Raw genomic sequence first — 12,625 nt, 5'->3', positions numbered from 1 at the left:
CGTGGTTCGCAGACAGCCTCAGCTACTTAGTGAGGCCCTCTGCAACTCAGTGAGACCCTGTTTCAAAATAAAGAATAAAAAATTGGGCAGGGGATGTAGCTCAGAGGTCAAATGCCCCTGGGTTCCATCCCCAGACCCACAAAAAAAAAATAAATATATAAAATTTTAAAAAGGTATTGATACATGGTTAAACCTTCAAAATAATTAAGTGAAAAAAGCCAGACACAAAAGACTCTGCATGTGATTCCACTAATATAAAAATGTTAGAAAATTCACTGTGGCGCACATATATGTGACAATACTAAAAACCACTGAACTGTACACTTTGACCAATTGTATGGTATGTGAATTATACCTCAATAAAATTGTTACAGAAAACCTTTCAACTGTTTCTCAATCAAAGACTAAATTTATTTGAACTCCCAGGACAAGCAGTTTTCTGTCAATTCTGGAACCACATTCTAGTGACACACTCTTAAAGAAGAAAATTAATGACTATGGTTTAGAAGGGCTGGCAGGCAAGACGAGGAAGCTCCGCGCCTGGGAGGGTAGCTCTCCAGTCACCCGGTAAGAACAGAGGCGAGACTACGAAACACACCAGAAGGAAGCCAATCAAACACCTTTTATTCTGGTTTTCATCCTTTGTTAAGCCACCTGTGCAGAACAATTTCTTCATCTTTGCCTCAAGCAGCAGCAGCTACATCCGTGCCTGAAGTGGAAGACAGACATAAGTCGTGGAAGACCTTCTAGAGGAAAGCTCTCAGGTGAGATCTCTGCTTCTCCTGGCTTAGGTAAAAGCAGGACCAGAGGAGTTCGTACAAGTGCAGAGACGCAGATCTTCAAAGCTGAGGTGTGCAGAGAGGGGCAAGCTGGAGGACGCAGTGGAGGCTCGCAAACCTGCCCAGCTCAGCGATCAGTCCAAAGTACCTGAAGATACAAAAGCAATGTTTAAGCAAGGTACCACAGGGCCGGATCACAGTAACAGGCTGGGCAAAGTGAGAATAGAAAGGGCTGTCGTACTTTGTATAGTATTGGCAGCAGTTCTAATTTTGAGGAATAGCTATCCAAAGATCCCTAGGGAAAACCATGACATTATAGCAGCCAGGCAGTTGGAAATGAAGCATACCCATCTGGAGAATTAGAAGTGTGAAAAAGGCTAAGAAGTGGATGGACTGGTATCAGAACATTCACAGAGACCACACAATGGGTGAATGAAAGGAAATAAATAAGACAAGCTATCTAAGTAAAGAACTTAGCATCTTTTTAGAAAGTTCTTATTTAAAATAGGAGGCTAGGCCCACACATTTGCATGCCCTCCCATCCAAAATTACATTCAAAAGGAAAAAAGGTTTAAGAAATGTAGACATCTGTAACAAAGAATAGGGGCCCATCAGAAGGTAAGAGATTTCAATGCCACCATAAACAAGTGAATTGTCAAAATCTGACTGAATTGTGTTTATAAATAGAACAAAGGAAAAATGAGCCTAGAAGGACCAGAGAGGGGCTGCAGCAGAGTGGGGAGCCCATCTGCTTAGGGGAACCCCAGAGAGGTTCTAGACGTGAGCACCAGGAATGGCAGAAAGAGATGTGAGATGAAAATGAGCTAATGACCCGTTTCTGTATGACAATCAGGTGTCTCCGTGTGCCCCTCACAACCCTATGTGCAGAGGACCGGTATTTAAACCTAACTTGGAAAACACACACACACACACACACACACACACACACACACACACACACACATGCTCTCTTCAAAAGAACCAGAGAGACCATCAAGAGACGTAAGCAGCTCTACAACACGCTCTCGCAGTAAAGCATTCTGGTGTTTGGAAGCCATAGCATCATCACATCTGGTCCCACACCTGCTCACAGGCATTGAAAAGGCAACGAGCAAAGGCAAATCTAAAATCTAGAGATGGCAAAAGCATACAGTAAGGCCAGCCTCCAAAGCTACTTCTGCCCTGAGGGTATCTGCCAGTATAAAAGGAAGAGCTAAGAAACTGGTCTGTGATTCTGGCAGACTGAGGGAATTGAGTCAAACACCAAAGTCTGCCCAAATAAAGTGGGAGTCTCAACAGGACACACTCGAAGAGTAAGGCTCAAGTGCATATTTCTCAAGTGCAGTGGCCAGTATACAAAGACAGTAGCAACAGAAACAACAGATAAAAAGACATACTCGAAAGACTAGAGCCGGGCCTGTTGACTCATGCTTATAATCCCAGTACTTGGGACGCTGAGATAGGAGGATCATGCAGGTTCAAAGCCAGCCTCAGCTACTTAGTGAGGCCCTCCACAACTTAGTGAGACCCTGTTTCAAAATAAAGAATTAAAAATAGGGCAGGGGGTATAGCTCAGAGGCAGAATGCCCCTGGGTTCTATCCCCTGACCCACAAAAAATAATAATAATTAATAATAATAATAATAATAATGAACATAAAAGACAAGCTTTAAGAAATCAAAAAATAAAAATAAAAAGTGACAAAACGGATTTAAAAAATAACCAAATAGAACTCAATCCTGAAAAATACAAAAACTGAAACTAAGGCTTAAAGGAAATGAAAAGAACCGAAGAGAGGATTAATAAAATGGAAGGTCAGGAAAAAATACACAAAACATAGGAAAAGGCAAAACTGGGGTTGCATTCTTACATATGTTTAATGGGAATCACAGAAAAAAAAGGAGAGAAAGAAGAAAACAAAGCCAATATCTAAACAGACAGTGGCTGAGAATTTTCAGGGCATAAGAAAGACATCAATCCACAGATTCAAGCTCAAGCTGACTACATAAAAAGAAACCTGTGGGTCAACTGCATATCAAAGTGAAACTACAGAATGTCAAAGAAAAACAGAAAATTTTAAAAGGAAGCAAATTACCTTCACAAGACTAACCTCAACAGAAACAATGGAAGCCAAACAGGGTAGAATGAGAGCTTCACTGCGCTACATGAAAATAACTTTCCATTAAGAATTCTACAATCAGTAGAATCTAAGAGCCCAGTTTTTGGTTTTGTTTTTGTTGTTGTTGTTGTTGGTGGTGGTGGTGGTGGTGTTTTTGCAGTTTTGGGGCTGGAACCCAGGGGCAGTACCTCCAAGCTATACTCTCAGCCCTATTTTTTTTATTCTTTAATTTGAAACGGGGTCTCACTAAGTTGCAAAGGGCCTCACTATGTAGCCTAGGCTGGCTATGAACCCAGATCCTTCTGTGTCAGCCTCCAGATTGCTGGGATTACAATTGTGCACCACCACACCCAGCTAAGAACCCATTTTTATTAAGGATGAGGGAGGAAGGTTCTAACATAAGGCTTTGATAAATTAAGGATGTATATAGTAACTGACAGACTAACCAATAAAAGAATAGAAATAGAATGTATAACTTATAAACTAATGGGGGGAGAAATGATAATAAAAAGCAGCAGCAAAAAATGAAATTATAGGATAAAACAGGATAAATAGAAAGTAGAGCAGAGTAAGATGTTAGATTTAAACCCATAGGTATCACTAATTTTATTAATCATAAATAAAGTGCTACAATTAAAGGTAAAGACCATCAGTCTGAATTTAAGAAAATAACACAATTACAGTGTCCCCAAAGATATGGAAATGAAAAAACACATATCATGTAAATACTAAAACTGATAAACTTAAATAATGGTAGACAAAATAGACAATAAGGTAAAATCATAAAATCATTACTAGAAAGAACAATGGTGATTTCTTTTTTGGTACTAGGGATTGAATTCAGGGGCATTTTACCTCTGAGCTACATTCTCAACCCCTTTTATTTTTTGTTTGTTTTGTTTTGTTTTTGAGACAGAATCTCACTAGGTTGCTGAGAGTCTTACTGTATTGTGGCTATCCTCAAACCTGTGATCCTCCAGTCTCAGACTTTTACATCCTGGGATCACAGTCATGCACCATCACACCCAGCAAAGGTCAATTTTTAAGTATTAAAGGTTCAATCACCAACAATATATCACAATACTAAGTTTGTATGTATCAAATTTCATGGTCTTATGGTCATAATGAAAAAACAGACCCAGAAATATAAGTAGAAATAATGGTCATAGTATGTTAACACACAACTCTTAGTGAAGACAAACAAAATCTAAACTGCAATAATAATACCTGACATTGCACCCAACAACAGAATACACTTTTTCTCCAAGTACACATAGAACATTGCCAAGGATGACCATAAAGCAAGGTAGGCAACTAACAAGTTATTTAAAAAAAAAATGGGTAGGTTGGAAGAGAGGCAAAACAAAGATCTTCAAATTAAGAGAGTACTCAATGATCCAGACTTGAAGCTGGCCATGGGACTGTACCTTCAAAGACATTAAAAGTGTAGATGATATGGAGATGCAGAACAGAGGAGTGAAAAAAGGAAATAAGTCAAGAAAAGACTTCTGAAGGTAAATGAGGTTCAAAGGAGTTAAGAAGAATGCCCTGTCAATCAAGGTGGAGGAGAGAATGAATTGAGGCCCATGGTTATAGAAAAGCTATTCCATCAGAATATGCATTCTGAAAAGTAAGATTAAAGAATTAAACAGCCACAAGAATTCTGAGAGAAGGCAGTTAAAATATATTATTTCGGCCGGGCATGGTGGCGCAAGCTTGTAATCCCCACACTTGGGAGGCGGAGACAGGAGGATCGCACAGGTTCGAAGTCAGCCGCCTGGCCTAAGAGACCCTGTTTCCAAAAACAAATAAGTATAAAATAGGTCTGGGAGTGTAGCCCAGAGGTAGAAGGGCTTCCAGGAACCCCAATACCACCAAATATATATATATTTTTTTCAAATATTTTCTATTTCAATGACAAGACTTAGTACACCAGTTAATCCAAAATTCCTAAGAATAAATACAGAATCCCTCGATGCAGTAAAATAATCACTTTACACAGACTATTCAAAAAGAAAAAGGGGAAAGAGGTGACCCTTCAAATGTTAGCAATTGTTTCTGATCTCTAACATTAAGATGAAGGGGCAAGATATAAATAGGGATGAGATCTAAGTAGGAATAAAGCTTTTAGATCCACCTAACTCCACTACTTTTATATTCTCTTCTTTATGGTTAGCAACTTTCCAGTGGAAGTTCCAAGGGCAGAAAATGACTCTCGCTAGCAGGTTCGTTTTTTCTATTCTAAGAGCATTTAGAAAGAGTCTCTCTATACAAACAAGGGAGAAGCAGGCATCTATTTTACATGGTTTGAGCTCACATCATTAGCACGGGAAAAACAGGTGGAAATAAACTGCCCACCCGTAGAGAACTCACCTTCCAGAAAAGCAAATTCATCCACAGCTTCTATTGCATTATCTGAAACAGAAGGTAAAGGGATATCTGACTACAGCCACTTGGACATCAATTCCAACAAAACACACAATCTACACAGTAAAAGGCATGAGGAGTTATGCAAATGAGGGCCCTTCTAAAATATGTCCCTTGCTGTCTTGAGACCCATTTCTACTCCACCACTCTTATATTTTAGCTGTCTCTCTACAAGAGTAAGAAAAGCCCAGGCAAATACTGTTCACCAACAGGAAAAAATGAAACCCTCCCACAATCCTGATTTACACCCAAATCCATTTGTTCTCTTTGCTCTGAAAGTCATCAGAGAAGAACGGCAATATAGCAAACAGGGTGAGGTAAGTTATATGAAAACTCACACATGTACGAGGGATACCAGCTAGACAAACGAGTGAAATCAAAGGCCCAGCAGCCACAGCGCGCCTTCTCAACCAGCAGAGGAGGCGCCTGGCCTCCCTTTGTCTAGCAGAGAACACAGAGACACTTTACCCAGGTCTCTCCTCTGAAGGGTTTTCCTCTTTCCTTGCTGAGCACAGCAGTAGGCATCTTTTGCAATGGTCTCCACAAACAGTTCCTGTGAAACCAACAGGCAAAAGAAAGTTCAATTAGTTCTGGCCCTGGGAGGTGAGCGTTCCTGTTTGTGAGCAGAGGAGATAGTTTGAAAAGGGGACTCAGGCCTATGGGAAGGTTCTGGAAGCCAAGACTAATCTGGACGTAAGGTCATTCCACTATCCTTTTCCCCAAGAGGCCGGAATGACACCTCCCTCCTCCTACTTTAAATCCAACCAGTCCTTTCACTAGAGACTCCCACAAGTTCTGTGGGAGCCACGGAAGATGCAAGTTAAAATAGTTTTTCCCAGCTTAGCATGATGGCACATGCCTCTAACCCCAGTACTTGGGAGGCTGAGGCAGGAGGTTCGCAGGTTTGTGAACGACAATGTTGAGAGATTATCAGCAACCTAGGGAGACCCTGTTTCAGAGTTGGGAGTATAGCTCAGAAATAAAAGGCCCCTGGGTTCAATTCCCAATACCACTAAAAAATAAATTAAAAACTGTTCTCCGGGCTCTCAAGAACAGGAAGGTAGTTTACAAAGCAATCCAACTCCCAGAGGCATGTGACAACATCACCCCTGCTGCTCTACACACACATCAGAATCTCCCTGCCCGCGCCTTCCTCACTTCCGGGTCTCAGCACACGCCCCGCCCCGCCGCGCCAGGCCCCGCCCCGCCGCGCCAGGCCCCGCCCCGCCGCGCCAGGCCCCGCCCCTCGCGCGCCGCGCTCCCCCTCCCCGCGTGCCCTCGCGCTCCGGCCGCACCGCGGCTCGCGCCAGGATGAAGATGGCTTCCTGTCCCGCTAGCGTCACATCGGGGTCCGCCTTCACCAAGGCCTTCACTCGCGCCAGAGGCAGCCTCGACAGGCGAGCCCCCGGCGCACTCGTCGGGGCTTGGGGCTGCGACGCCGCTGCCTCCCCTCCGGGCCCCTCCTCCTCCCGGGGCGCCCCGCTTCCAGACGCCGCCGCCATCCCCGCCCTGAGCGTGCTGCGCGCGGCCGCCGACTGTGTGCGCGCCCGCGGCGCCGGCCCCTTTCCCGCGCGGCTTGGAGGCCACGCCCCCCGCGGAGCGTGGCTCCGCCCCCGAGGCGGGCCGCGCCCGGAAGCGCGGCAGGCAGGAAGCAGAGCGGCTGGTTCTCTGGTTGTCGCCAGCCCTGCTGGACTCCAGTCTAAGAGGATGGCTGCTGTGCCTGGCTGGTGCTGGGAGGACCGCGCTGATCTAAAGAAACCAGACCCGACCCTCTAGCGACGCAGTCCAGAGCCCAGTGATAACCCACTGGCGAGTGTTCCCGGAAAGCCAGGACATTCCCAGATCGCCCCTGAGTGTGCGAACCCTGGGCCGTCTTCAAGGAGAGATCCAGTCTTAGAGCTTCTTGAGAGAGGAGTGGGACTTTTGATAGGCAGAAGTGTAAAAAGTGCTCTCCAGGCAGAAGAAACCACAGGGAAAGGCTCCAAGGCCAGGAAGCAAGAAGTGGGGGCAGTCACCGGCGTTCATGTGTTTGTTCATACAGGGATTGCATCAGATATTGGATCTCTCTACACCTAGGAACTATAGACCCAAAGAGCTTTTGTTCCTGTAGGTTGAATCAAATATTTATTGTTTTAAACAACCGTACAATATTTTAGTACATTACCCGTTAACATAAAGAACATGTTTTATATGATAAACATCTCAAAAATAAAAATTAGTGAAAAAAGTCTCTAATGGCCATCCAGCTTACTACACAACTGTATCATCTAGCTAGTTCTATATATTAATGTTATTTCTTTTCTCATAGCTCCAAAAAAGACAACCCCTTAGTTTTAAGAAAAAAGTTTTTGACCGCACAGACCTGGGGAAAAGATCGCCAAGAAATCCCCCACCTGTCATGGGTTCCTACACCACACTTTGAGATCTGCTTACATTGAACAGTTAATATTTGCAATAAATTCTAAATTGTAATAAATTAAGATCACTTTTGTTGCAGTTACTGTGTGTACTTCAAAGTGTTTTACATTTATGTAAACACGTTGATGTATATAGTACTCACGGTACCCTATTGAGGTCAATAGTGTCTTAATGTTTCACAATTGACACTGAAGAACAGAGTGGTTTATACTCCACCCACAGCAGAATATGGTGAAGCCAAGGTGAAACTGAATTCGTTGACATCTATAATCAGTTCCAGAAGAATGTAGTGAATTCTGTGTCGCTGGATTAGCACAGAGGCTCCGCCACAGCAAAATCAAAATCTTCAGAGGGCGATCTGAGTCACTGAACATTTAACCAGAGCTCCCATGAGGACCTCTGACCTGAATCCTCTTCAGTTTACATGAAAAAGGGAAAAAGGAAGGGGACCTTACAAAGGAAAAGTTTACTCTTCCTCATCAATTCAGTGTTTCATCTTTTTATTCAAACTTTGATTGAAATGATATGAACTCAATGTAGTCTAGAAGGCTCACCATAATTGTTCTCCCTCCAGCTTTTCCAGCTCCGTTTCCTACCACCTTCTGGTGTTCTCTGCACCTGAACTATATGCGATTCTGCCAGGAAAGTTTTTCTCACCTTCCTTCAAATCCCAGTCCGTCTTCCTTGTGGAAGCTTTCCCCTGCCAACCCAGCCTTCCACAGGTAAGTGACTGTGCTGCTGAGCGCCTTTCTTCATATTACTGATCACAGTTTATATAAATTTCCATTTCCGTGTGTGATTATTTGATAAATGTTTGATTCCTCCTCCCCCACCTTTTCCAGATTTGATTTTGCTCATTGAATAGTACCTGGCACTTAGGAGATACTCAAATAGTGAGTGAATAAATCATTAACAGTGGTTAAAAAGGCATATCAGAATGGAGAGGGGCATTTGGGCCTTGAACCCAAGGGAGTTCTAGCTCTGGACTACAACCCCAGCCTTTTTTTTTTTAATTAATTAATTTATTTATTTTTCTTTTTGTGTTTTTTCTTTTTTAATTTTTATTGGTGCATTATATTCATATATCATATTGGGGTAAAAAACTTGTGTGTACATACATGTACACATCACCGATTTAACCCCTACCCAATTCCCACCCCATTCCCTCCCTATCCCTCCATCCCTTGATTGGCTTAGTGATTGACTTCCATATGTTTAAGTACATTGTGTGTTTTAGAGAATTGCCTTCTTCTCCCCTCCCATCCCCTCATTTACGTTTTCTTGTTTGCTCTCTATAGGATTTCCTTTTTCATCTAGAGTCCTTCCTATGACCCATTTCTCCTTAGCTTTCACATATTAGGGAAAGCATCTGATTTCTTATTTTTTGTGACTGACTAATATCACTTAGCATAATGTCCTCCAGTTCCATCCATTTCCCTGAAAATGATGTAATTGATTCTTTTAATGGATGAGTAAAATTCCATTGTGTATATATCCCACAGTTTTGTAATCCATTCATCTGTTGATGGACATCTTGGCTGGTTTCATAGTTTGGCTATAGTGAATTGTGCAGCTATGAACATAGATACACATGCATTAGTTTGATAGTTTGGTTTCCTTTCTTTTGGGTAGATACCCAGAAGTGGTATTGCTGGATCAAATGGTAGATTTGTTCCCATTCTTCTGAGAATTCTCCATACTGTTTTCCAAAATGGTTGCACTAATTTGCAATCCCACCAACAATGTTTCAGAGTTCCCACTTCTCCACATCCTCGCCAGCATTTGTTGTTGTTTGTGTTTTGAATGATTGCCATTCTAGTTGGAGTTAGGTGAAATCTCAGGGTAGTTTTGATTTGCATCTCTCTGATTGCCAATGATGTTAAGCATTTCTTCATGCATTTATTGGCCATTTGAATTTCTTCTTTCATGAAGTGTCTATTTAGTTCACTTGCCCATTTTGTTATTGGATGATTTGTTTTTTTAGTCTTGAGTTTCTTGAGTTCTCTGTATATTCTAGATATTAGTCCTCTATCGGAGGTGTAGGTGGCAAAAATCTTCTCCCATTCTGTTGGCTCTTGATTGAGGTTCTTGACAGTTTCCTTTGCTTAACAGAAGCTCTTCAGTTTCATGCAATCCCACGTATTGATTCGCCTTTTAATTTGTTGTGCCTTTGGGGTCTTGTTGAGAAAGAATTTATCTGTGCCTATGTGTTGCAGTGTTGGACCTATGCCCTCTTCAAGGAGCTTCAAGGTCTCTGGTTTGATTTCCAAGTCTTTGATCCATCTTGAATTGACTCTTGTGCAGGGTGATAAAGTGAGATTAATTTCCAATTTTCTGCATATGCTTAACCAGTTTTGCCAACACCATTTGTTGAACAGGCTATCTTTTTTCCAGTGTATGTTTTTGCCCTCTTTGTCAAAAATCATTTGGCTGAAAGTGTGTGGACTTGTTTCTGGGTCTTCTATTCTGCTCCATTGGTCTATATATCTGTTTTTGTGCCAGTACTATGTTTTTTGTTTTTGTTTTTTTTTATTACACTGGCTTTGTAGTATAGTTTAAAGTCAGGTATTGTGATTCCTCCTGCATGGTTTTTGTTGCTGAGAACTACTTTGACTATTCTGGGCTTTTTATTCCAAATAAATTTAAGGACTGATTTTTCTATGTCTGTGAGGAATGATCTTGGTAGTTTAATGGGCATTGCATTAAATCTGTAGATCACTTTTGGGAGGATGGCCATTTTAATAATATTTATTCTGCCAATCCATGAACATGGAAGATCTTTCCATCTTTTAAGATCTTCTTTGATTTTCTTTTCAATGTTTTATAATTTTCTTTGTAGAGATCTTTTACCACCTTGGTCAAGTTTATTCCTAAGTATTTTATTTTTTTGTGTGAGATACTGAGTGGAAGTTGTACCAGTATTGGGAATGGCCTAGGAAGATTTGAGAAAGCTCTGATTATTAATATATTCCAAAAATTGGGTGAGGGGCAAATCTGTGCAAGGACTTGGTCTCTGCCTAGGAGCAGGCAATTATTCCAGTGTAGATTAACCTAGCTAAAGGTAATTAGCAAGTCTATAGGAGAGGGGAACTAGGACCTCTCCATCCTCATTCTAAAGACAGGTTTACATAATGATTGTATGATCTAGCTAGGATGGGAAGAGGGGTGGGCCTTCGTGAAAGGAGACACCTTGCCACACCTTGCTGGGGGAGGAACCTGACAGGGATTTTTACTACATCAGAATTATGTAAACCAGATGGAGGTCATGGGTATAAAAAGTCTGGTCCACATGTTGTATCTTTGGTGGGGCATTCATTTGAACCACCACCCTCCATGCCATTCTGGCATAGGGCTATAACTATCTTCTGTATTTGTTTTTTGAATTTCTTTTTCAGTGGTTTTATGGTTGGTGTACAGGAAAGCTTCTCATTTTTTGAGATTGATTTTGTATCCAGACACTTTGCTGAATTTGTTGATCAGTTTTATAAGCCTTTTGATTGAGTTTTTTGGGTTTTCTAAATATAGTATCATGTCATCTGCAAATAGTGAAAGTTGGAGTTCTTCTTTTCCTATTTGTACTCCTTTGATCTCCTTTTCTTGCCTTATTGCTCTTTTATTCATTTTTTTAACGTTAAAACAGGGTCTCATTAAGTTTCTGAGGATGATATCATACCTAAGACCCTCCTGTCTTAGCCTCCAAGTACTAGAATTACAAATGTGTGCCACTAAGCCTGGCTGAGGGACATTATTAGAAAATGCTTATCTAGAGCTTCTGGTAATTTCTATAATGGTTCTGTCCTTCCCCCAATCTTTAGAATCACTGCCTGGAGCAATTAATTTAGCATTTTCATAATTATTTTGTTCTGCCTGATGGAGGGGAAAGTGAAAAGCATGGAAGAAAGGTAAGTATCTTTTATACATTTTTAAAAACCTGAAAATAAAACGGACACCTGTAAGGACACCTTTGGATCATTTCATCTGTTAGCCTCTTCCACAGGAACCACAGGCACAGCTGCACTGTCAGGAAGTCCAGCCTCAGCTCTGTTCTCATCTGTGGAATGTGGCTGTCTTTGGATTGGTTTATGAGGCACCAGGAAGAGCAACCTTGAAGGGCCACTTGCTATCCTGAATCACTTCCTAAAGGTTCCTTTTTAGCTCAGTGTTCTAGGGGATTGGATTTTCTTAGTCTCAAGAAATGATGGGTACTGGGCATGGTGGTGCACGCTTGTAATCCCCACGCTTGGGAGGCGGAGACAGGAGGATTGTGCAGGTTTGAAGCCAGCCTCACTGGCGTAAGAGACCCTGTTTCCAAATAAAAATATAAAAAAATAGGTGTCTGGGAGTGTAGCCCAGAGGTAAAAGGATTTCCAGGAATACCAGTACCACAAATAATAAATAAATAAATAAATAAGCAAGCCAGGAGAATCACAGGTTTGCAGCCAGCCTTCAAAACTTAGCAAGGCTTTCTGCGATTTAGTGAGACCCTGTTTCAAAATAAAAAATAAAATAGGGCTGGGTGTATAACTCAGACGCAGAATGCCCCTGTTTAAAAGAAAGGAATGTGTAATAATTAAGTCCTTGTAATAAATGTCAAGTTGCCATGACATTTCAGTTATGAATTAAACTGGTGTATGGAATTATTTACCCAATAAACATAATTAAATATAATTTATTATCCCATGACTGCTTGTAATTAGAGGCAACTTTTTACATATAGCCTGATTCCAAGAGGCTTATTATGATTATTTTTCATCAAGTTTAATTTCAAAATTATGTCTGTAGAACACCTACACAATCTCTCATCCGATCACAGGCATGCCGTCTAGACTAAGGCCATGAAATTCAAGGCCATGTGAGCCACAGCCATGACCATCTTGACCAGC

The 12,625-nt window shown here is 41.6% G+C and overlaps 1 protein-coding gene across 1 annotated transcript; it reads right to left on the bottom strand.

Moving 5' to 3' along the window:
- Positions 1-795: 795 nt before the first annotated feature.
- Positions 796-6,826, bottom strand: POLE4 (DNA polymerase epsilon 4, accessory subunit; the record flags this gene model as incomplete). The annotated part of the gene is made up of 4 exons (XM_080711803.1): positions 796-927; positions 5,271-5,312; positions 5,793-5,877; positions 6,620-6,826. 4 exons carry the CDS (start codon positions 6,824-6,826, stop codon positions 914-916), a joined length of 348 nt encoding a protein of 115 aa, XP_080567929.1. The 3' UTR covers positions 796-913.
- Between the last annotated feature and the right edge of the window lie 5,799 nt (positions 6,827-12,625).

Source organism: Muscardinus avellanarius (assembly GCF_963383645.1).
Source record: "Muscardinus avellanarius genome assembly, chromosome: 15".
NCBI lineage: Eukaryota > Metazoa > Chordata > Mammalia > Rodentia > Gliridae > Muscardinus > Muscardinus avellanarius.
Note: the sequence above shows the minus strand (reverse complement) of the source record. Positions and strands in the feature narration are given on the sequence as shown.